A 24,960-nucleotide genomic window follows, 5' to 3' on the forward strand; every position below is an offset into this window, starting at 1 on the left:
TTTTACATATAAGAGAAAAAACATTGGATGTCTACAATTAGAGATGTTTTTGTTTTTTATTAAATAATCTATCCTTCTGAAATTATTACTCAGGTATCTTGTAATTTTAGACTACAATTAGAGCTTATTTTAATAATATTTTCCAATTTGAACTTTTGATTTATTTCTGTTTCTCTATGTACATAGAAGTGCCTCAAAAAGGTACATTTACTATTTATTACGTACCTATTAAATTCATACAACTTTAATGCTTATGTTAGTAGTAGATAATTTGGTCATTATACATAGTCCTTTTGCCAACGTAAAAGATACAGTACAATAAACAGTCAAATCAGAACAAATGATGATATGGATACAAACAAAAACACTTAAGACTAAATAAACATAGTACCCAAATGTAATCAAAAGAACCTTTGTTCTGAAACTAAATTGTGGGCAGCTTTGAATATACTATATACAATCATCCATAGGGAATTTTTTTAGTTTAGGATCAAAATTGTTGAGTTTGAGTTTCCCAAAGACGAGAATACAGACCATTTTTCTTTAACAGTTCTGCATGGGTTCCTCGCTCTCCTACACGACCGTTTTCCAGTACTAAGATCTCATCCGCATCCATTACAGTCGATAGACGATGCGCTATACAGATACTTGTTCGACCTTCGGTAGCTCGAGATAATGCTTGTAAAATATTCTAATTAAAAAAAAATACAATTATATTGTTAATAGGTTAAATGTATTTGAGGAAACAGAACCTACATGTTCAGTAATTGAATCCAAGCTACTGGTGGCTTCATCAAATATTAAAATGGGTGAATTTTTCAATATAGCTCTTGCAATGGCTACACGCTGTTTTTCGCCTCCGGAAAGTTTCAATCCACGTTCGCCCACTTGTGTTTCATATTTTTTTGGCCAACCCATAATGTTGTCATGCAGATCGGCCATGCGAGCAGCATTCTCCACATCTTCTTGACTTTTATTTAAATTACCATAATGTATATTGTGTTGAATGGTATCGTGGAATAAAACAGAATCCTAAAACAGCAAATAAGTTCTTGCATAACGTGATCATATCCCATATATCACTCAACTCACCTGCGGCACGACGGCAATCGATTTTCTTAAACTATCTATGTCTACAGTGCTAATATCTTGACCTCCAATTAAAATCTTTCCCGCAGTAGGTTCGAAAAAACGAAATAGTAAGCGAACCATTGATGATTTTCCGGAGCCAGAACCGCCCACGAACGCAATATTCTTTCCAGCTGGTATAACAAACGACAAGTCTTTGAATATGGGCTTTCCTGGTTCATATTCAAAATTTACATTTTTGAATTCTATCGAGGCATTATCAGAACCCAAAATCAATGGTGGAGCATTCGATGGAGCATGGACACGGCTGTCTACATTCATTAAAGTGAACATGGCTTGCATATCTAACAATGCTTGGCGTACCTCACGATAAACACTGCCCAAAAAGCCCAAGGGAATACTGAGTTGAAACAGCAAACCATTGACCATGACCAAGTCACCTACAGTCATATTGCCCTTGGCTATTTCATTAGCAGCCAAAACCATTATCACACTTAATGCCGTGCTGAATATGGCATTTTGACCGAAATTAAGAACAGCCAAACTAGAACTGGTTTTCAAACTGGCCGATTCATATTTCTTTAAAACTTTGTCATAACGGGCAGCTTCAAATTTTTCATTATTGAAATATTTAACAGTTTCATAATTAATTAGAGAATCTACGGCTTTATTGCCAGCCTCGTTTTCGGCTTGATTCATGTAAACGCGGAATTTAGTTCGCCACTGTGTAACAGATAACGTATAAGCAGCATATACTCCAACACATCCCATTGAGACTCCTGCGAAAGCTAAGCCGCACTGAAATATGACAAAGGTGCTTGAAATAATGATAAATAAATTTGATGTAAAATCGATTTACCTTAACACCCAAAATACTGGATACTAAAGCCAATTCAAATATTGTTGGAACTATATTGAAAACCATAGCACTGAGAACAAAATTTATGCCTCTGGAACCACGATCTATAGTCTGTAGGATTAAATAAAAAAAATTTATTTTCAGTCACATACTATAAGAAATTGTTCTTCCGATAGCCAAATTTGTATTTTTTACTATAGACTGATAGCAATTTATTATTAGCAGACAAAATGGAGGGTGGTTTGTAGAAGAGCTCACGTTGTCTAATAAAAAAAAACCGCTGCTTTCGTTTCACTAAAAGAAACAAACAACAGAATATTTTGTAAAACTAAAATACACATACAGTGCCCTCGCGGTAACGTGAGCTAATTAAACCAAGAGAGTTCACGTTAGCGAAAATATTCACGGTAGCGAACTTTAGCGAATTTCTGAACAAAACATAGCCATATTCGGGAGTTTTACACGTTCTAGCGTGATAGTCTTTTATTTTTGTTATTAGTAATATTAAAAACTTAATTTAATGCCATGAAAAAATTAAAAAAAAGAGATCGAAAAAATATCAGTGGGTATGTAGTTATAATGCTATTTAAATTAATAAACAATTAAAATTCACGAAAAAAGCCAAACTAGATCCGTAAGTGTATTTTAAATTGTATTTGGCATTGTGAATCTGCCTTTAACATCAAATTTCATGTTTTTCACCGTTACGGAGTAGTTAGTGTAAGTAAAATCGTGTTCACGTTAGGCGGTGTTCATGGTACCGCGAGTGCACTGTACTACGATTGTGTTTCAAACCAAAAAAAAACAAACGATAAAGCAAAGCATAGTGAAGTTTCGTTGAGTTTGTATAGGTTAGGCTTACTTAGACTATTCAATCCATTGTGATAACTCAAATCGTGAATTTCTCTCTTAAGGTGGGTATTAAGATCGAGTTTAGCCGCTAAAATCGCTAAAGTGAAAACTAAATCAGTAAGAAAAATGCATGAAATTATACGTATTTGTTGCAAATTTTATTATAACTTGATGGGGAAAAGTCCAAAGCAAATTTTTACAAAGTTTGTATTCCTTAAAATGGATTATTAAAGAAAAGTAATCGTGAAAAAAAGACGTTTTAGCGGCTAAACTCGAACTCAATACCCACCTTTAGCAATTATTCCTGCCCCATTCTGTGCTTAGCTCAACGGCAAGGGATTTTTTTAAGATGTGTCCGAAATGTGTTTCACATTGGGAATGTACCCATGACCTTTTGTATGCAATCACGTACGGTCACGAATAGGTTTGTTTTAAAGAATCAAGCGCACTGACGACTTGAGTAATGCAACTCACGCACAAAATTAAAAAGTCACTCAAGCGCCAACAACAACAAAAACTTAATCATTGTCGTCAAATCATCAATAGGAATAAAAGCGTGTCTAAAACCATGATAAAAGCAATAGAACCCTGTGTCTATCTGGTTTCCTACTGAATTTTGCAAAAATATGGACTAATTAAATTAATACCCCGTAACATAGTATTAGGACATGAAAAATGATCGAAAATTTACTTTTTTACTATCTATGGCGTTCTTTAGTTATAGGGGCGGCCTGATGATGAAGGTCACTTAGACATTCAATAACATGTGATACCACAGATGGTGAACTTCTATCTTAAGTGCTGGCCGATCACTTATTAATCTAACGCATAAGAGACCTCTTTTTTGTAACCGATTGTAAAACCACTCAGAGAAGCTTTGAAGCACTCAGAAATGGACCATCTTTCCTAACCTAAGCTATACGTCCCGTTTCTATACTGGTTTAAAAATGTAGTCAAACTAACAGCCTCTTGCTGTATGTCGAACGAGCTCTACCGATCGACTAAAATGCATAGAAACAACTGGTTTTTGTTTATAAATTCAGCTGTTTATTTCTATTTCAGTCGATCGAAAGAGCTCCTCCGACATACAGAAACAAATGTTACATTTGTTTTTCTTCTTCTTCAAAGTTCCTATAATTTCATTTTGTATTTTTTATGACACTACCCGCCTTGTTGAAAGTTTCGTGTCCAAAACACCTGAATTTGTAATATTTGCAGACAATGACTGTTTACCGCTATTCAGCAGATTTTCTACACTTTTTTTCAGATATTCTCCTGTTATCAAGAACTTCCTTGAATACGGAGGTACATACCTTTGATAACGCTCCCGTTTGTTTATTAAGATGGAAAGCTAAGTCCAAATTGTGTAAATGTAGAAATACATTTGTGGCTATTTTACGTATGGAATGATGAGCTACCCTGGCAAAGACAGCATTACGTAGCTCATTGAAACCAGCAGCACTGGCACGAGCAATACCATCTATAAAAAATTGGATGATAAAAATATTCTCAACAAATAAAGATTTTCTCCTTACATCCTATTAACATGGCGGTGGCTGTTGTTAATATAGTATCGGCAGGGGTATCCATACTTAAACTTCCCATGGCGTCGACGGCTCCCTTAAATAAAAATGGCACACATACCGTAAGAACTTTCGAACCAGCTAACAAACCCAAAGAGATAGCAACTCTGAAGTGAAACATTTTGTAAAATAGTGAGTTAAAAAACAATAGCAAAATACAAATATTTTCTACTTACCTTTTTCTGACTAGAGCATCATCCTTAGGCCATATGTATGCCATCATAGCTCTTAACATATCTTTGGCTGTTACCTCTGGTGCGTCCAATTTTCCTAGACTACTACCCCCATCACCACCACCTCCTAGATGAATGTGACATTGTCGTAACGGTTGTTGTGATGCATTATGTTGTGGATGTTGGGCTGGACCTGTAGGGATTTACTAAATTCAACAAAGTAGGATCCCCACAGGGCAAGACAACATACAAGCATATACATAAATATACATATAAACAAAAAAGGAGTTCTTTTCAAAAAATAAAATATTTTGGATTAAAAGTTAAATATAACGAAATTTTGTTAGATAACAAACAACATTAAAAAATAACAAAAATGGAGCCATACAAAATTTCATTATATGATTGACCTCCACCATTGGACGTAACTACAATGCAATACGGATAATTATTGAATTATATTGACTATCAAAACAATGGCCATATTATAACGTACAAGGGTGGTCCGATAAGTACTTAGCCCCAACGTCTAACGCAAGAGCATCGCCATTTCAGTAGGTTTTTTTTTCGCGAATTCTAGAAAATTGGAAGGAGAGCAATATAGATCCGCGGTTTAATTCTCATTTTTGGTGAAGGCGAATTGCGTAGGGAAACTTGTTGGTTTTTAATAAGCCAAATGCAGGCGAACCGATTTCATATAGGCACTCCGCCTATTGAAGATACGCGAGATAATAGGCATTGCAAAATATTATCTGTGTCATATTCTGCACAAAATAGTTGGTACCATGAGAAAGGGGTACCATAAGACAGTTTCCGAGTAGTGTTTGATGCTGCTGGCACCTCCCGCTACGAACTCCTTCCACTTCGAATTCTTATGTGTATTATTTTCTAAACATTAAAGCGTCAAACACTGTACATATTTATTCGTCAAATGAGAGAGTCATCGTCGCAAACGGAAACCTATTTTGAAGACAAAATGATTTTCAGACTACTAAAAATGATACTATGTTGAAAATAGTCACTTTTCCAAAATGATTACGTTTTATTTTATGATTAAAGGGCCGCCTTAGTACTCCGAAGTCAACCAAACAAACTTCCACTTCTTCAATTATATTCTTATCTAAAAACAATTTGCCCGAAAATCAACGGTTTAATTTAACTAGGTATTTACGTTTTAAGCTAAATAAAACCTGTTGGTGGGGGACAAAAATATAATTTATGATTAATTACGTTATTTCTTCAAATAAAAACAGAAAAAATCAAAAATATTTATAGAAGGAATATAGCGCATATGAAAGGGTTTGTCGCAATAGAAAATGATATTCAAGCAATGTATGCAAGTGATTTTTTTTATGAGTGACGTGATTCCGATCAACAATTAGATTTCAAAATAACTGTCTATAGACTTATGTTTCTAGATTTATGTCTGATTGTACAGCTCAGACTACTATACTCTTGTCGCGAATAAAGAGTTAGTTAGGTTAAGGATTGTAATCGGAATTAAAAAGTCGCCATTTTGATTTTGAGAAAAAAGATTTTATGACTTATCGACTTTTTTAAAATTTTGATGAATGGACTCTTTGTAATACTTGCTAAAAATTTAGAATGACCGATTACTCACGTCTATGTCTTTAAGAACTTATGATTACTTAGGAATTGAATTTTCGACAATTTAAAAATTTTCAAAATGTGTCCTTTGATTATGGCCGAAAAGTCAACGTATCCCATTTTCATGAAGCTCCGTTAGCTAACCAATTTTTAAATGATATATTCGTCATCGTGACATTATTCTCATATACCAGTTAGGAACTTAACTGCCCACCATTTTTCAGTTAAAGCTAACCGGAGAGTAAATATCTCTAACTAACATTTAAAGACTAACGGAGCTACATGAAAATGACCGAAATATATTAGGCTATACGAAACTCCTTCAATACATAATAATAGCAACCTATTATTATTACATATTATGGTTGTTATACAATTTTTTAAACAAACATTTAATGCCTACTTTTGGAGTCAGTGGAAGATGGACATATTTCTAGTCATTACTTCGATTTTACGGTATTTTTCGGCATCTTACTTCTTTAAACAGCATTTAAAGTAGAGGTGTGTGCGTGAGTGAAATTTCACTCACACTTACGCACATTCACGAAGCAAAATGTTTATTCACGCACACTCACGCACGATACGTGTTGTAGCCACTCACACTCACACACATTCACGAAATGAAAACCAGTACTCACGCACGAAGTAGTTCGCTCACTCACGATTAGGGTGGTCGCTCGGGATAAATCCCTTCCCGAAATCCCGGGATTTTGAGACGGGATTAATCCCGAATCCCGGGATTTTTCGGGATCCCGAAAAACTAATTGAAATTTGTTAAATTTGTGGCTTTTTAGAATTATTTATTAACAAATTGGAGTCTTCATTCAGTGCAAACGGCCCCTAGATTTCATACCCGATAAATTGATTTAATAAACATTTATGGTACACCTTGAGTTAGAAATTTTATAAAAAATTTCATCAAAAATCCTCCTTTGAACAATGAGCTCAAGTGTAACGGAATTCGTGCCAAATAAAATAAAAAGCAATGATAAAAGGTCGGTGACAAGATCGCGACGCCTTGATATTTTAAAATTTTTTTAAGAAGTTACTTAAAACGATGAAATACAAAAGGATTAACACAAGTGTACGAAAATATACCCAATCTAATCAAAATCCTTGAAATGTTTTGCTGAAAAAGATACAGATATGAAATCGCTTTTTAATTTATTTTTGTTTTGTTAATGGTTTGTTTTTCTTTTGTTCATTTGTTGAGTTGGACTAAGTGTTCCTTAAGTATAATTTGAAATTGATTTTTAATTTATTTTTATGTTCTTTTGTTAATAAAATTGAATTAAACTAAATTGATTTAATGTACAACTATTTTAGGCGCTGTAGATTTTTATTACTTAAAATAATTTAAAAATCCCGGGATCCCGGGATTCTATATTTTGAAATCCCGAATCCGGGGATTTTTAAAAATAGATCCTGAACGACAGCCCTACTCACGATTCACGACAATCCACGTGACTCAGGCAAATTCACGAGACTCAGGACATTTTCCAACCGGGAATAAGCAAAGGACAAAATTAATGAATAGAATATTTTTAAAAATTCTCTTCATGAAATTAAAATTTAAATAATAATTTAAAAAATAGTTCGGCAGCTAAATTAATTCAATAAAGTTAACTTGATATCTTAATTTTTTTTTCGTGAGCGTGATTTTGCAGAAATTATATTCAGGCACATTCACGAAACCATTTTTTTCTCACGCACGCTCACGCACGACATATTTGTTTCAATCCCATTCACGAGAGTTGCTTCAAATTTTGTTCACGACAATTTCGTGTCACGCCCACACCTCTACTTTGAACCTATGGCTACCAATGAAAATCGTTAATTTTCACACCCCACCTAAGGTTAGTCCTAACTTATCTCTCTCCATATGTTTTACACTGCTCATAGCTTGATCAGTAGATGTAGATGAAAATAAATGCAAATACGGATTGAAAAACTTTGAAAAATTAACATAACCTATGTTCGACCAGGCCGAAACATATGTACCTTTCACATTGGATTTTAAACCTCATACGCTGCCACGAATCGAAGGAAACATTCAAGTAAATTGCATGTGGGACTGTGGCTGGTAACTACCAGGATCTATCGATCTAGAGTCCATAAATTCATGACACTCGTACAACACATCTCATGTACGACCGGGACTTAAATTTGGCGCTTTTTCATCCAAGACAACTGGTTAACTTAATTTAATTTGAATAGTGAATTGTATAAATCTAAATCATGTGCTTTGCAACCGTATGTAAAACAATTTATAGACTGTCTATTGACGAATTTAGATTGTAACAAATGTATACAGAAGTAAGTTCGGTCGCGCCGAATCTTAAATACCCACCGCCATGAATAAAATATTATAGTTTCCTTTGAAATTTCAGGGGGGTTTGATGACACATATTCTCCCAAATATAGCAGTTCAACTAGTACACTTATAAATCTAAAGATTTTACCTATGAAGACTATATCAGATTCTGGATTTATAAGAACCTTTTATTTAAGCAATTCAAAGCCTTTAAAAGGCCAAAATAACGAATTACAATGTACTACTCTAATTTTTGTTTGTGTTTTAGAGGAATCATTAATATCTCTTGTAGGTAAAATCTGGAAATTTTACAATCAGTTTCAAGCAATTTTCATGATCAGTGCGCCTTCTATACCCTCAAGAAGTGAAATCGATCAACATGGTGTCCTTACCAAATGGACCGATAAAAACTAAATCCGATACACGTTTTTGTGAGTCTAAAATACCAGTATATTTACAATTTCAGGAAAATCAATACAATAAAATCATTTCTTCCACAACTATTTATAGTCCTAAAAATCAGATTTTCAATTTCAGGCAAATTGGACAACTACGGTTTCTACAAGCCCAAAAATAAAATCGGGGATCGATCTATACTATAACATTGACCCATATCCACCTCTTTATGGTCGTCAAATAATTATAGATTTCCAATTTCAGGCAAATTGGATAAAAACTACGGTTCCTAGTAGCACAAGAATTAAAATCGGGAGATCGGTATATAGGGGGCTATACCAAAACATGGACCGATACTCAACATTTTTGACACACCTCTTTATGGTTCTAAAATACCTCTAGATTTCCAATCTCAGGTAAATTGGATAAATACTGCGGATTCTAGAAGACCAAGAAGTAAAATCGGGAGATCGGTCTATATGGGGGCTATACCAAAACATGGGCCGATACTCACCATTTTTGGCACACCTCTGTATGGTCCTAAAATACCTCTAGATTTCCAATTTCAGGCAAATTGCATAGAAACTACGGTTTTTATAAGCCCAAGACCCCAAATCGGGAGGTCGGTTTATATGGGGACTATATCAAAACCTGGACCGATATAGCCCATCTTCGAACTTGGCCTGCAGAAAAAAGACGAGTTTGTGCGAAATTTTAGCACGATTTCTTCATTATTGAAGACTGTAGCGCGATTACAACAGACAGACAGACGGACATGGCTATATCGTCTTAGAATTTCTCCCTGATCAGGAATATATAAATACTTTATAGTCGGAATTCGATATTTCGATGTGTTACAAACGGAATGACAAACTTATTATACCCAGGTCACCATTCTAAGGTGGTGGGTATAAAAAGGTTAAGTACAAGTATGCATATAGTGGTATATTTTATCTATTTCTATTAGTTCAATAAGTATATATCGGACTGATGACATTAATCAACGACAATAATCCAATGTGGAAGGATATTTTAAAATCAACTAAAGTATAGACAAAGGATTGTGAGTTAAAAGACAAACATTTAGCTTACTCTCTTACAAACCCATTCTTTTCTTAGATTTTCAAAATAATATGTTCATATAAGACGAAGTGAAAACCTTGAAAGTATTTTCTTTGTGTGGAGAAATAATAACTAGGGAGACAGTATAAAAAAGTTGCGGACACAAAATACAATATTAAGGGTACTTATTCCCATTCGCAAACGAAAATTTTGGCAGGGATGCAGATGGTAGTAGGATGGATATAACCTTTAATTACCTTTAGGCGCCTTCTTTACAAAAACTCCACCCAAAAGTTTACTCCCTGGTGTGGGAGTAAATCGGGTTATCTTTTTCAGGTTTGAGTTTTTTGTTGAAGTGCCATCGTCCACATTGGTGGCAGTTGTGCGAGCGGTTAGAATCTGAAAAACAAAAATAGTAAAAAATAATACTAAGTGTGTGGGTTGACTTTAAATAAAACTCAAATATTTTATGTAAAAAATGTAATTTTATTGCATTGGTAATATAAAACATATTCTAAATACTTAATAAACATTTCTCCATATAGCTTAGACTTTCTTTTAAATATAATTTTGCAATGTATCCTGATTTAGTTAAATCGCTTAACTTTTCTAAATCCACAATGAAAAGTTCATATTCTGTCATTTTAAATTTTAGTAAAAGTTTAACTTCCTCTTCAACCTGCTGTAGATTTTCAACTGAGCCGAAGGCAACTTGATTTAAAATATTGGGAAAATGGCTTTCCTCTCTGAAGAGTAAATGTAGAACAACATGAAGATTATGTGATATGCCCTCATACCGGTGGATAAACATTTGATCACATAAATTGTGATCTCTAATAAATTTAAATTTATTTTTATGAAATAATTTGCCTTTAAATGACTTCTCCGTATGTAAGAAGTTTTCAATATCATTTAAAGATATATCAAAATAATCATGACGATTTGAAGGTAAAAAGAAACCATATTCTGTGAAGAGCTTTAGATTTGTTAAGGCTCCATAACTTATGAAAATTTGCTTGAATGGTGATATTTTAGAATTTTCCCTATTTTCTAGTGTTAGAACAAATTCCAATTGCTTTGAATCCGAACTACGTATTACATCAGCTTGCGTATGTACAAAGTCAGAATGATTGAATAAATCCAGAAAGGGGGCTAAAGCTAGATTACAATCATCTCTTATTAGACTTTGAAAATATAATTTTTCAGATCTAATTTGTTTACCAAAAACATAAACACTGCGAGTGTTAACAACAAAATACGACCAGCGGAATTGTTGTAATGAAAAGTTTCTTTCGAAATCATCTAGCTCCAAAACTAATTTCAAATTCGTGTAAGATTCTTTAATCATGCGATTCTGTTCCACCGTCCTTTCTAAAATATTTTCAGGTAAACATTTTAATTCGGATACAGGACAAAAATATGGTGTTGTAAAATATTTCGGCAAAGATTTTAAGTAAGGCCGAAATCGAGAATTCTCACCCAACGAAGATTGATACAAAACGTAAAATGCCATAAGCGATTGGAACGATATCTTATGATCTTTATCGAATTTCTCTTCATTAAACATATTTTTGAAATCTACATCTTCCTCTAAAGTTTTTATTGTTAAGAGACTATCAATAGGCAAACGAATAAGTTCCGTCTCTGTACCATATATCGAATTTTTTGAACATAAACCCCTTCCGGTGATAGGGAAATTACGAGCGGATAGTAGGTTTTTATTTTTCCACCCCAAAGAGTTTAAATATTTATACAAATCTGGAAGAAAATATTCATCTTTGGTTTGTTCTTGTTCTTGTGCTAGTTTTTGTCGCTGCTTGCGACAACGATACGTACGACCCATTTTAATTTTCTTAGAAGCTGATAGATTTTTTTTTTGAAAAAAATCTATTTTTATTGTGATCTAAGCTGAGTTGCTCTAATTCTTGACTTCTGAATCGTTTACACAGGAATAATTCAATGGGTCTGCAAAGATAACAAAACGAAGGGATTGAGCGTGAGTATTTTTGCAATGATTTTATATCTTAAAAATTCCATTTGCTTAAAAGTTATCTGTTGCAAAGTTCTTGAACAATTACTATGGTATTTTTATCTAATAGTAAATGTGGAAATCTTTGCCTATCTATGTAATTCTTGTATTTGTTTTTCTTCGAAAACCCTTGAGCCAAAAGAAGTGATTAAGGACAAAACAATGGACTAATGGTTTTCGTATTATTTAATATAGGATAACTTATGAATACTAATATAGATTACAAAACTTAACATAGATGTAAAATTTAACGATTCGAAATATGGTACCATTCAATTATATTACTACCATATTCATAGAATATTAATATGGTATTTGCTTTTGTTTGGTATCAAAATGAGACAGCTTTAATGAAACAGCTGGAATCAGCTTTTCTAAGCTGCAACAACAACAAATTATAACAACAACCATCAAATTTGTTTGAAGGTAACTATAAACAAAAAAACAAATCTGCTAAAACAGAAAAAGAAAAATTAACAACTATTTGCTGAAATAACAAACATTGCTGTTACTCTTAATTATGCTTATGTTATAATTTGACTGTGACAAACAAAAAAAGTTATAGTAGAAGCTGCTGTCACAATACTATATTACACACAACAATATATTAAAAATACGTCTATTATTTGCTCAAAAATCTGACTATTTCACACAGCCTTCACGAGCTTTCGAGAATATTATTTGTTCTTTAAAATACTTTTGGTAACATTTTAGATCCCACAAATTGTTGTCCGCTTAGTGAAAATTAGTTAAGAACTACGACAAGCATTTGCAAAAAACAAAGAGTACATAACGACGGATGGACAGGCTGGGATAGATAGGTCAAGTCCCCCATATAAAAAATAGACACACAATCTTTAGACCACAAAATGGATAGATTAAAAACTGCTGCTGTTATTATATGATGTTAATTTAATTTAATTTGACATTTTTTTTTTTGTAATTCGAAGCCTCAGTGGCCAATTTAACACAAATTACAATAGGACTACAAAAACATTTTCAAATCAAGATAAAAATAAAAGCTTAAACTAATTATAATATTAAATTAAACAAAATAATCTTCTAAAATAATCGGGACTTATCATTACAATCTATTAGTTTATTTTTGTTTTAATTTTTTTGTTTTGTTTTGTTTTTTTGCTTTGAGTTTTATTTATTATTTCTTTTTTTATAAGAAATCATTAAATATATACGAATTCTTCACATAAATTAATACAATGAATGAGATTCAACAATTTTTTAAAAGAGATATATATTCAACTTAAAATAATATAAACTATTTCTTCCGATAAAAAACTACTCCTAACACTGGCCGGTATAAAACCGTAATGTTAATCTACGTGGTTAATAATATATATTTTTGTTATTTATATTTTTTAATTTTTTTTTTATTATTTGTTTTTATTGTTTTAAGTTTTTTTTTTATAAATTGTAAACATTAAAAAAAGTTTATCTATCTTTAAACTCGTATGAAAACCATATCTATTGATTCAAGTGGAAACACGTACATCTACTGATGCAGCTGCAAAATGCATTTATTAATAATCTATTTAATGGATTAATATTCGATCAGGACTACACATTAAGCATTTTCGTCGAATTGTAGTGTCCTAAAGTACACAATGATTGCAAATCTCTGCAATCTTACAAAACGCTACAAAGATTATTGTTTTGTTATCAAAACAATGTCTCTACCATATTACGAAATATTTGTTATGGTAGTATTCCTAATAAGAATGGCCTTGACAATGTGGTCAATTACTTACCAGATGTGTTGTCACACGCTGGCCACCGGTAGCATTGAATTTGCAGTTGGGAAAACGTCCCAAAGTACTGTATCCTTTATGGTTATTAAAATGCTGGTTTCTACTGCAAAATCTCGCCAAGTGGACAAGTCCAGCCATAATTTCCGAATTTGATCAAAGAAATATAATAACCAGTGCCCCTTGTTCCAAGCAATAATTCGATTGACAACTTTTTGACAATTTTCTGAGATGTCAACAAAACCAGACATGTTAAAAGTATACGATTATGTTGACACAGTAAAAGCGGGAACGCAAGAATAGGAATTTCAAAGTGTACAAATTCTAGGGAATTTCATATGAAATGTGGCCACTAGAGGTGTGCACGTGATTAATATTTTACTCACGCACACTCACGACGGAGAAATCTTATTCACGCACACTCAAGCACGATATTTTTTGGTAGGAGCACGTTCACGAAAAGAAAATTTGTAGTCACGCACGAAAATCTTTTAAATGTCGTGACTCACGAAAAATATCATTACTCACGAAAAATGTCGTGACTCACAAGAAACCTCGTGACTCATAATTTTATGACTAATTTACCTATAGAACCTGACTGAAAATGAGTATGATTAAAATCGAGAGCGTTATAAAACTTTTAATACTTAGGATGTCACTAAAATTATATAAGATTTGAACTCGTAAGCATTTTATGTTCGTAAGCGGGATTATTTTCGTGAGCATGTTTTTCCGAAATTCGTTACTCACGCACACTCACGAAGATATTATTTTCGTGACTCACGCTCACGCACATTTGTTAGGTTAAACACGCTCACGCACACTCACGCCGTTACCATCAGCGTAACTCACACGTGAGTCACGAAAATTTCGTGTCACGTGCACACCTCTAGTGGCCACATAATTATATGAATGTGGTATACATATAATTACGATTTCTCAAATACCAAACGAATAACTGCGTTCGGCTGACGTTCTAAGAACAACGGAATTTGAAAATGAATTTAGCTTTTTTTACAAATTATATTCACACTATGACACGAAAATAAAAGGAAATTATACTACTGTGGGTTCAGGGACAGAGAATGAAGCCGCCGAGTCGCGCCGCCGATTTCAGTCGCCGCCGTTCATTTTTGGCCAGTCGACGCCGCCGCCGAATATGTCGACTCATCTCGACTCAAATTTAGCCGCCAATTAATCAAACATATCGATTTAAATCAGAAAAATGTATTACTAATTGTCATATTTTATCCAAAATTTTGAACCTTCCACCCACAATCAATCAATTTCACGCTGCTATAATAAATTTCCAAAAATTCGCTCAGAAAATTTGAATGTATTTTAAATTTGATTGTAAGATTGGTTGTACAACTAATCTCAAAACCATTCAAATAATAACGAATAACTTCAAATTGATTTTATAATGGATAATTGGCGGCCGCAGAATGGACAAATTTATATCGGCTTAGCCGTCAAGCCGCCGCCGCCGGAGGCAAAAATTTAGTGTCAGCCGTCGCCGACAAAAATGGGTCGGCTTCGTTCTCTGTTCAGGGCTTGATATTCTTTATCCAAATAAAAACTCTTGTGCTGTTTGGTGCTTAATCAAATTCAACAAACTTTTATTAAAATAAAAAGTCTTTGATTTACGCGAAGAGGAGAACGATGTAACCTGCATGTTTATGGGATCGATAACACATTAACCGATTATTTAGTCATCGCCGACAAGTCGTATCGATGCGACACACTGTAAGATTCTTTACAGACACCGACAATCCGTCCGGATTACAGACTATAAGTTATTCCGGACTATAAGTTATTCATCACCCGCCGCCTAATGACAAAGCTGAATCCAAAACAAAAACAATAATTAACCCTAATGACCGCAAGCGTCAGCGACTTGAAAGTGCATTATCACCGATAAACATTTCAATTCCGGACGACAGTGCTCGTGTCGAACATATCCCATATATTGTTCACATTATAAGTTAAGTCCGAAGGCATAATCGATACTGTTGCATGTTTATGGGATCGATAACAAATTTACCGATTATTTAGTCATCGCCGACCAGTCATATCGATCCGACACACTGTAAGATTCTTGACAAACACCGACATACCGTCCGGAATAACTGATAGTCTGTAAAGCGCATAAAGCGTTTTTTATGAAGTAAAAGAAATTTTCGTATGAAAACGTGATCGTGTTATTAGACTTTGATCATTTATGCGCTTTACAGACTATCAGTTATTCCGGACGGAATGTCGCCGACATGTCGTATCGATCCGACACACTGTAAGATTCTTTACAAACACCGACATTCCGTCCGAAATAACTGATAGACTGTAAAGCACATTAGATATGCCGAAACATTTGACATGACTACTCTTTACGCCCAATTTTGTGTTACCGCCTGCAAATGACAAACAAAGCGACCTTGACAGATGTCAGATATTGTTCTAGAACAAACGTAAACAATTCCTCGAAAAAAGAATCGCCTCATAACTGATTTTTGTAATATGTTTGGATTAATTATATCAGGAAGACTGGTAATTGCTGCAAATTTCTTTTTAAAACCTGACTAACTTTTCTTCCCAATAGCCTCAAACAGATTTCACCCCGGTGGATGAAAACAAGTTACTCATTAATGTTCCCGACATCGATCATGTGAACTATATTGTGGTGTTTTTGACCGGTGTCCAACCCTTACCAGAAGGCATGTCGGCAGCAGTATATTTTTCATGGCCAGACGCACTGTCAGCTCCAACATGGCAATATCTGGGTCATATATCGAACAGTAAACCTTCGGCAATATTTAAAATATCACAATTGAAGAAATCACATGAGCTAGAAGCACAAGAAAATAGTATGCAATTTGGGGCTCAAGAAATATCTCACACAGCACAAATTGGCATATCTGTAGAGCCGGATATGTCTGTGACACAATTAACTCCAGCAGTGGTAAGAAAGAAAAAATGTGTCCATTTACTTCGCGAGTGTCATTCAAATTCAAATATTTCCGAAAAATTCCAAGATTTTTGATTTATACTACTAATTTATAATTGTTTTAAGGGCGATTTTATATCCATTGAAATCACATTACAATATTCCTGATCAGTATTAGTACAGGCAAGCTTTAGTTTGAAGTATGCCACTCGTTAAGTAAACGGAAGATGTTCTCTACAACGACATTTAACATGTCTTTCTAATTTTCAGTCTAATGCCAATGCAAATCTACAATTCAGCCAAAAAATGCTTGAAAATTTTTTTAATTATGCCTCCAGTTTCACGGTAACTCCTCAAGAACTACCAGCCATAAGTAACCAAACGTTCGTCCCATTGTCAACTCTTCAAAATTGGTACACTAATTTCCAAAGGCGCATGGAACAAAATCCAAACTTTTGGAAATACTAGGGTTATCTAGCCCTCTGTAACATCTTCAAGCCTGCTGAAAGACTACTTTTATGTGCATGTTCATCTTTGTTATTTTTAAAATAACTTCATTTTAGCGTGTAATTTTTTAAGATAAAGTATATTTGTTCTTACTCAGCATTTAGGTAGTTATTCTTGTTAGATAATAACTGAACACAAGAATGATGAGTTTTGATACCAATGTAAAAATAAAATCAAATTTAATTTCATTATTAATTATTGTACGGCCGAATTTAATTTTATGTGGACATTTTCGGTTCTCTTTACCAATACTTAATATGGAGATGTTTTAGACCCACAGATATATTCTAAATAACTGTATATGATGCATATCCATTGGTATTGTTGTTGTTGTAACAGTTTATTGTGATTTCATCCATTTTATGCTATACGCTTTGGTACTTCAGCTTGTGGCCAGATCGAGGAACTCTGCGACTAAGGTGGGGTGTGTACAGAGTGATCTGGTGGTAAGTCGGGTTGGTTTAGCTGGGCAAGAGAAAAGATGACGCGTGTATTGTAACTTCTCACCGCTTCAGCTACAGTATCGCCATGAATCCTGTTCAAACCTGCCCGGTACGCTGCTTGATCTAGAGGATCTCTTTGTAGCGCTGGATCTCGCGCCCTAAATGATATATATCAACGTTCCTGAGTGGTGGTTGTGTATCCATGAGATGGTTGTTTGGATGATTACTGCGATAACAACTCAGGAGGTACTGCTTTGACAACATGTAATTGTGTCTTCGCACGGGGATGATCTTTGTATCCACATAAAGGTAATCCAGGGGTGTGCTGCGGAGACACCCTGTCGCAGTTCTAAGGGCAGCGTTCTGGCAGGTCTGTATGTTATTCCACTGCGTATCACAAGTCTGCGGTGTCCACACTGGAGCTGCATAGTTTACCACAGACCGGCCAAATGCCTTATAGGTAGTTAACAAGGTTTCTTTGTCCGCACCCATTAATACTGTACAGTATTTAATTCACTGGTAACATCGTACCCTACATCCAGATCGATGTATTAATAATAATATTGTAGTGAATCGATTTTCATAATCGAAAAATCGGCAATACATATTCCAACCTTTTTAAAACAATATTTGCAAGGACCATCACTAAAACGAAACGAAAAATCGGCAATACATATTTTAAATCTACAACCAACTACTACAGACATATGGAATGAAATTTTATTTATTCGAATTAGTTTGCTTAGTTACATTTATATGTATACAATTTCGAGAAGAAATACTGTTTTAAGTGATTTTTGTATAAAAAGGAGATTCTTTTGATTGCATCTTATGCCTGCAAATAGCTAGGCAATTTCATGCGCATAAATAACCATGTCGTGAAGAACGAGACTAAAATGAATATAAATCCCATAGAAGATAATAAAAGTCTATTGAGCTTAGTTTTGCCCAAAGTATGTGTTTGATCCATAATTATAAAACCAATACCGCCAATGGTGAAAAGAAAAGAGCTTGCTAAGCCCTCCATAATGTATTGTCCGTTTACGCGATATGGCATAAAAGCCACAGGTCGTGAGTGCCCATTTTCATCCACAGTTGCACCGACACTGGGAGGCTCTACGATAACGTCATAGATTATTCCTTGGTAGAAAAATTAAAAGAATATATGGCCTAATTGGAAATCAATTCACATAGGTATATATCAATCGGCACTTACCTCCTGTGACCAGAAAATAGGACACCAAAATCCAACTGAATATAAAAAATGGTGATGGTTTCGGTATTTGAATGCGTAATTTCAAGTTTGGAGGAACCAAAAAAGTGAATGGAAGTTCATACAAGGCCTGTAACATTTTTTTAAAAATCGAAAATCTTGGCTTACAGTAATTTAGTTTATGATACGATGAATGTCTAATGTCTGAATGTCAAAACAATGCCGATCTATGAGTGTTGCCAATATACTCTAAATTGTTATTACCAAAAACCGGTTGGAAACGTTGTAATTTCAATTAAAATTTGTCAGGTAGTGAGACAAATTACAAATCCACTTTTAATAGATCTATTGAAAGTGGAGGTATTACTACTAATTGAAAACATTATACTCGATTTCGGAAAATATTGTATTATCGTGGATGGAGCCTAATCAATTTGAGAAGTTTTTAAAATAATGAATTATCAAGTATTGCTAAATTATCTTTCACTTTGGTGAGAAAAAGACGAGATAAGAACAGTTGTGGTGAATAGCTCTCAAAATGTTAGAAAACACACACATCCCAAGGGGAAGTGAAAATTTTCTCAGACCAATGATTGCAGCTTTATTCTATTTTCACTTCAATGATAGAGGACCCTCTTTTCGTGGTCAAATCGACATGCCCAAACAGTACAGAAAATTCTCTCAAGGACAATTGGTGACCTAATGGCCATATTGAAATATAAACAATAACGTGCTGAAACCAATTTAAAGCGAATGCCTCCTCCAAATTTAGTAAAATGGCCTCCATAATTATAGTAAGACGTAAATATTATATTTTATTGCATAGTTTGAATGGATTACTATCAATGAAGCCAAAAGTGCACAGGGAGTGCATGCTACTTTTACATATTTAAAAACTTAATTTAATACAATTTCCATGAATTTCTTAGATATCTAGTACCATCTAGATGTGTGTCATACAGTATCGCTCTCAACTTTTTCAGTTGTTTCTTCTTATTGCAGATCAGTCAAATTACTCAATAAATATCTTTGGAATTTTAGTTTCGTTATATTCCCTTCTTTCCTTTAACGTCGCCACATGCTTGCGGCTCCAACACCAATACCACCGGATGATACACCACGTCGTACGGCTTCCATATCTTCAGGACGATTATCCCGATATGCTCTTTTGGAATCTTCAAACTCTCGCAAGCGTTGGTTATAACGATCGATTTGATCCCGGAGTATAGCATCTTCATGCATAGCTCTACGCTCATCAAATTCCAAACATCCAGAACCATCTAAACGCTCTAAATCAATCCAACCACGAAACCTTACACAAACTCCATTCATGATGAAATACGATTTGATGTAGACCTTGCCATGCTCCTTGTCAAAATCACATTCTTTATCATGGATATATGGATTTTGAGTTGCGTTGAACACCAACTGCAAGTTTGTGCCCGAGGCTACGAATGATATTTCGGTATGTCCCTCACGACATCCATTTTGAAAACGAATCAGACGTTCCTCCAAAGCTCGCTCGCGGTATCCAGTATAACGTATCTCACTTTCTCGGCTCAGACGTCGAAACAATTCATCACTTTCAAATTTCGACTTTTGGTCAGGTATTACACGGGGCATTTTAAATATAAATCTTGGCTTGGGTTGTTCATATAAGCCAATGGTATCGTATGGTAGCATTCCTAAAGCAGCTTCATTCATTGTAGTATTTTGGTCGAAGTAACAGCACAAATTTTGAGCTTGGGTTTCGTACACCCACTTGTGTTGAGGAGCAGCAATTTTTGAAGTTTTTATTTTTCAACTTCCAGAAAAACAATAGTTTAAGTAGGTCTTCCACGTTTGCACCCAGTTACTACAAAGCAAATCGTCGTCAAATTTCCAGAAAGTGTATGAGTAGGTGATATACAAACTATTTTGCGGTTTTGAACTGTCAGATAAGATTACGTTGCTGAATCAAGTTTTTGACGGCGTTGCATTGTGCCAGTATTGCCATGCCTTATTAGGAAAAAGGGTTGAACGAACCATTCTAATGAACACAGCTATTAGAACAATGTTTGAAATCAAGGCTAATACCAGACGTATGTTGACGTTCCTTAGATTTCATATTTCAGGATTAATGTTCAATTTGGGTGTTGTGGCGACTTATAGCAAAGGCAAACTAAAATTTGTCGAGACAACTACAAACCTTTGTAAATTTTCTTTTCTTAGCAAACATAAAGGCAAATGTTTATTGAGCTATTTAATATTCATTCAAAGAAATAATTCAATTTAATAAACTCAGCAAAATACAAAATGTCTGATAGTTTCGACCGTTTAACGACTGAGATTCAAATTCGTCAGCTGCCATGTTTGTGTCATTAAATTTGGTATCATTGTACACTCATTGAATAGTGTTGCCCCCTAAGAAAATAGGCCTGTTCGCCAACAGGTGTAATGAGTAAAGTTTTCAAAGTAAAGGCCGGTACTAAAGGGTGATTTGTTAAGAGCTTGATAACTTTTTTTAAAAAAAAACGCATAAAATTTGCAAAATCTCATCGGTTCTTTATTTGAAACGTTAGATTGGTCCATGACATTTACTTTTTGAAGATAATTTCATTTAAATGTTGACCGCGGCTGCGTCTTAGGTGGTCCATTCGGAAAGTCCAATTTTGGGCAACTTTTTCGAGCATTTCGGCCGGAATAGCCCGAATTTCTTCGGAAATGTTGTCTTCCAAAGCTGGAATAGTTGCTGGCTTATTTCTGTAGACTTTAGACTTGACGTAGCCCCACAAAAAATAGTCTAAAGGCGTCAAATCGCATGATCTTGGTGGCCAACTTACCGGTCCATTTCTTGAGATGAATTGTTCTCCGAAGTTTTCCCTCAAAATGGCCATAGAATCGCGAGCTGTGTGGCATGTAGCGCCATCTTGTTGAAACCACATGTCAACCAAGTTCAGTTCTTCCATTTTTGGCAACAAAAAGTTTGTTAGCATCGAACGATAGCGATCGCCATTCACCGTAACGTTGCGTCCAACAGCATCTTTGAAAAAATACGGTCCAATGATTCCACCAGCGTACAAACCACACCAAACAGTGCATTTTTCGGGATGCATGGGCAGTTCTTGAACGGCTTCTGGTTGCTCTTCACTCCAAATGCGGCAATTTTGCTTATTTACGTAGCCATTCAACCAGAAATGAGCCTCATCGCTGAACAAAATTTGTCGATAAAAAAGCGGATTTTCTGCCACTGATTTTGGTAATAAAATTCAATGATTTGCAAGCGTTGCTCGTTAGTAAGTCTATTCATGATGAAATGTCAAAGCATACTGAGCATCTTTCTCTTTGACACCATGTCTGAAATCCCACGTGATCTGTCAAATACTAATGCATGAAAATCCTAACCTCAAAAGAATCACCCTTTATGTTCATTCTTGCGAAAAATTTTTATGGAAACCATTATTTCGCACATAGAAAGCGGCGTTTTTTAGGTAGCTTGGAGCGCTATTTTACAGGGAGCGATATTGGATTAAGTTGGTGGTTGTTGCTTGTTTTTACAAAATAACATTTTATTTTTCCTTGGGCAATTGATCTGCTATTCCTTTGATCCTTTGTATAGTTTCGGAACAAAAATATGGTCCGTGTTTGATTTATAAACCCGCACAAATAGTTTTTAATATATAAATTATTTCTTAATTCACATTGCAAATGGCGCCGTGCTATAAACGTCAGTTTTTCAACACGAAAAAACAAAGTATCACAAATGGAAAAAATTTCGCAAATTTTTCGCATTTTTTGGTTTTGTATGGAGTTTCAACGCGAAAACCGAACAGAGTACCGGCCTTAGTGTGTAAATATAACCATAGCGATAGGCGGTAGGCGAAACATTTTTGCCGCAACGGCAAATACAATAAGCTTGACGGCGAATAATTCCCTTTTTCACGTTTCCTAGCGTTTTTGTTGTCAATACAGCATGCTTTGACAATATTAAACAATGAAGTTGAATAAAAACATACAATGGCTTGTTATTTGTTGAGTTATTTCAGGAAAAAATAATCTACACGTGTCCAGGCAACAGAAATTCCTAGTGGTGAGTTAAAAAAAATTGATAAGCGATGGCAACACTATACTAGTTTTCGCCAAGGAGTTAGAATAAGTTTTAATTTAGCGACACGCCGCTAGCCGTCACGGTATTCCGTCGCGGATTTTGGGCTTCCCATAAGAAATGCACGTAAATAAGTGTTCGCCTACCGCCTATCACTATGGTTATATTTACACACTTAAGTGTGTAAATATAACCTATCACCTATCACTATGGAAACGTGAAAAAGGGAACTATTCGCCGTCAAGCTTATTGTATTTGCCGTTGCGGCAAAAATGTTTCGCCTACCGCCTATCGCTATGGTTATATTTACAAACTAAGGCTAACTGCAAAAGTTTGGGAACTTTTGAGAATATTAGAGTGTAAAAATTAATTTTTATTTTTGGTTATTGTAAATCCTTTGTGGAACATTTTAATACCAAAAAATTTCCTAATTTTGTTCGACCGCTAACTGCAAACTTTAGGAGAGTGGTGAATTGGAAATTGAGCCTGAATTCAGAGGTTTAACTCTGGATATATGAGGGCGTAATTAGGCCTATCCTAACACAAACACATCGATAGTCTAGTGTACATCGATGGAGAGGACGAACAACATAGGAATTTTACAACGTCTCCAAAGGACAGGTTATCTTGGCATAACCCGGTAATGACGACAATTTCAACGAGTGCTTAGACTAGACTTTACTCTCGCGATTAACGGAATGAATCACAAAAGGTATTGGATTGCAAATGTATAATCAACAATTAATTGGAATCCGGCAGGGTCATATGGGTACCTGTACATATCGGAATAAGAGAAAACGTAAAGGGAATTTACCTAGCGATAAGAGCTAGGACATATGGAAGCGATGCGAAGTTAGAAGCTACGCTAGAGTTGGATGAATATGCATAAGGGATATACATAATTGAAATAACGTAGGACGATTGAATTGAATTGAAATTGAAAGTCGGGCGGGGCCGATTATATCATACCCTAAACCACACTTACTGAATTAGTAAATATAAGGATTTGTGGGGTACCATTCAAATAGGGTTGCGGAATAAACCGTATCTCCATATTTACGAAAACTAAGGGGTACATGTTTATGGGAGTTTTACCACAATCTGAACAGAAACATCTTATACTAGGAGCTACAGATGATTCTGCACGTACAGAGTTACTATGCCACTAATATTGATTCCATTATTAAAAAACAGGAAATCGCTCAATTAGTGTGGGTAATAAATCCAAATTTGTGGAAATAGTGCAATATATTTATGTAAGAGCTACATTTAAGTCCAACTACAATCGGCTAATACATCTACAATTGAGATTTGACATACATTGATTAATAAATAAGAGTATTATGGCTAAATTAGGGAAAATCGAACTTTTTTGGTTGATACCGCAGGAGGTTAGCTTGTGTTAAATTTGAGTAAGATCGGTTCCTAAATAAGGCTATTATGGTCAGTCAGAAATAAAGTTATATGGGGTACATTTTTGAAAAACGGGCCGTACATATATATGTTAGCTAACATATATAATCCATTATATTTTGCAGGTTCGGTTGATATTATTAGCTTGTGATGAATTTGAGTAAGATCGGTTTATAAATGAGGCCCCTCTGTGGTCAAAAATAAGATTATAAGGGGCAAATTTTTTAAAATCGGGCGCTACTTATATACGGGAACTATATCTAAATCTAAACCGACTTGGATGATATTTTGCACATATAAAGATATTGTACATTTTTTTAGTTTCTAAAATGTTATCAACAGCACATCTACGAACCAAAAAAGGGTTTTTTTGGTATATTCATCAGGGTTGCCAAAATTTTCTATATAAATAATATTTTGATAAAATTTTTGCAAAATTTCCTAAAGAAATGAAATTTTGATAAAATTTTCTATAGAAAAAAAAAAAATTTGATAAAATGTTACGAAAATTTTCTATAGAAATAAAATGTTGACAAAATTTTCTATCGAAGTAAAATTTTAACTTTTATATGTTATTTTTTTGTTATTTGAAAAAATTGTCCGCTGGTTCGAATTTTGGTCCAATTATGGA

At 34.5% G+C, this 24,960-nt stretch overlaps 5 protein-coding genes across 6 annotated transcripts; 1 reads left to right on the forward strand and 4 right to left on the reverse strand.

Annotated features, from left to right (window-relative positions):
- Window positions 1–32: 32 nt before the first annotated feature.
- Window positions 33–13,942, reverse strand: ABCB7 (ATP binding cassette subfamily B member 7). Of its 2 annotated transcripts, none has more exons than XM_075308333.1 (9): window positions 13,732–13,942; window positions 10,194–10,335; window positions 4,560–4,683; window positions 4,336–4,490; window positions 4,114–4,280; window positions 1,949–2,059; window positions 1,093–1,887; window positions 757–1,032; window positions 33–691 (listed from the first exon to the last, which is right to left on the reverse strand). In XM_075308333.1, exons 1-9 carry the CDS (start codon window positions 13,867–13,869, stop codon window positions 491–493), a joined length of 2,109 nt encoding a protein of 702 aa, XP_075164448.1. In that variant the 5' UTR covers window positions 13,870–13,942; the 3' UTR covers window positions 33–490. The 2 variants fall into 2 exon arrangements, with proteins under 2 accessions (XP_075164448.1, XP_075164446.1); XM_075308331.1 differs by having other exon boundaries at window positions 4,560–4,749.
- Window positions 10,402–13,873, reverse strand: LOC142237020 (SET domain-containing protein 4). Its single transcript, XM_075308334.1, has 2 exons — window positions 13,732–13,873; window positions 10,402–11,901 (listed from the first exon to the last, which is right to left on the reverse strand). The coding sequence occupies exon 2, from the start codon at window positions 11,777–11,779 to the stop codon at window positions 10,451–10,453; it is 1,329 nt and encodes a 442-aa protein (XP_075164449.1). The 5' UTR covers window positions 11,780–11,901; window positions 13,732–13,873; the 3' UTR covers window positions 10,402–10,450.
- A 2,172-nt stretch (window positions 13,943–16,114) lies between the features above and the next one.
- LOC142234367 (protein OPI10 homolog) lies at window positions 16,115–17,371 on the forward strand. Its single transcript, XM_075305489.1, has 3 exons — window positions 16,115–16,272; window positions 16,325–16,684; window positions 16,940–17,371. Exons 1-3 carry the CDS (start codon window positions 16,243–16,245, stop codon window positions 17,135–17,137), a joined length of 588 nt encoding a protein of 195 aa, XP_075161604.1. The 5' UTR covers window positions 16,115–16,242; the 3' UTR covers window positions 17,138–17,371.
- A 954-nt stretch (window positions 17,372–18,325) lies between these two features.
- On the reverse strand, window positions 18,326–19,050 carry LOC142234368 (putative oligosaccharyltransferase complex subunit CG9662). Its single transcript, XM_075305490.1, has 2 exons — window positions 18,836–19,050; window positions 18,326–18,759 (listed from the first exon to the last, which is right to left on the reverse strand). Exons 1-2 carry the CDS (start codon window positions 18,969–18,971, stop codon window positions 18,449–18,451), a joined length of 447 nt encoding a protein of 148 aa, XP_075161605.1. The 5' UTR covers window positions 18,972–19,050; the 3' UTR covers window positions 18,326–18,448.
- Window positions 19,051–19,621: 571 nt separating this feature from the next.
- Window positions 19,622–20,769, reverse strand: LOC142234726 (protein big brother). Its single transcript, XM_075305895.1, has one exon. It carries the CDS (start codon window positions 20,534–20,536, stop codon window positions 19,898–19,900), a length of 639 nt encoding a protein of 212 aa, XP_075162010.1. The 5' UTR covers window positions 20,537–20,769; the 3' UTR covers window positions 19,622–19,897.
- Between the last annotated feature and the right edge of the window lie 4,191 nt (window positions 20,770–24,960).

Source organism: Haematobia irritans, chromosome 4 (assembly GCF_050003625.1).
Source record: "Haematobia irritans isolate KBUSLIRL chromosome 4, ASM5000362v1, whole genome shotgun sequence".
NCBI lineage: Eukaryota > Metazoa > Arthropoda > Insecta > Diptera > Muscidae > Haematobia > Haematobia irritans.

Excerpts from the sequence above, each read along its gene's own strand:
- LOC142237020 (XM_075308334.1), bottom strand. The coding sequence starts at position 11,779 with ATGGGTCGTACGTATCGTTGTCGCAAGCAGCGACAAAAACTAGCACAA.
- ABCB7 (XM_075308331.1), bottom strand. The coding sequence starts at position 13,869 with ATGGCTGGACTTGTCCACTTGGCGAGATTTTGCAGTAGAAACCAGCAT. Across the intron at positions 1,888-1,948 it reads CCAGTATTTTGGGTGTTAAG|TGCGGCTTAGCTTTCGCAGG; the intron begins GTAAATCGATTT and ends GTCATATTTCAG. Across the intron at positions 1,033-1,092 it reads CGATTGCCGTCGTGCCGCAG|GATTCTGTTTTATTCCACGA; the intron begins GTGAGTTGAGTG and ends TTGCTGTTTTAG.
- LOC142234367 (XM_075305489.1), top strand. The coding sequence starts at position 16,243 with ATGTTTGGATTAATTATATCAGGAAGACTG. Across the intron at positions 16,273-16,324 it reads TAATTATATCAGGAAGACTG|CCTCAAACAGATTTCACCCC; the intron begins GTAATTGCTGCA and ends TCTTCCCAATAG. Across the intron at positions 16,685-16,939 it reads CACAATTAACTCCAGCAGTG|TCTAATGCCAATGCAAATCT; the intron begins GTAAGAAAGAAA and ends TCTAATTTTCAG.
- LOC142234368 (XM_075305490.1), bottom strand. The coding sequence starts at position 18,971 with ATGTTACAGGCCTTGTATGAACTTCCATTCACTTTTTTGGTTCCTCCA. Across the intron at positions 18,760-18,835 it reads CTATTTTCTGGTCACAGGAG|GAATAATCTATGACGTTATC; the intron begins GTAAGTGCCGAT and ends TTTTCTACCAAG.
- LOC142234726 (XM_075305895.1), bottom strand. The coding sequence starts at position 20,536 with ATGAATGAAGCTGCTTTAGGAATGCTACCATACGATACCATTGGCTTA.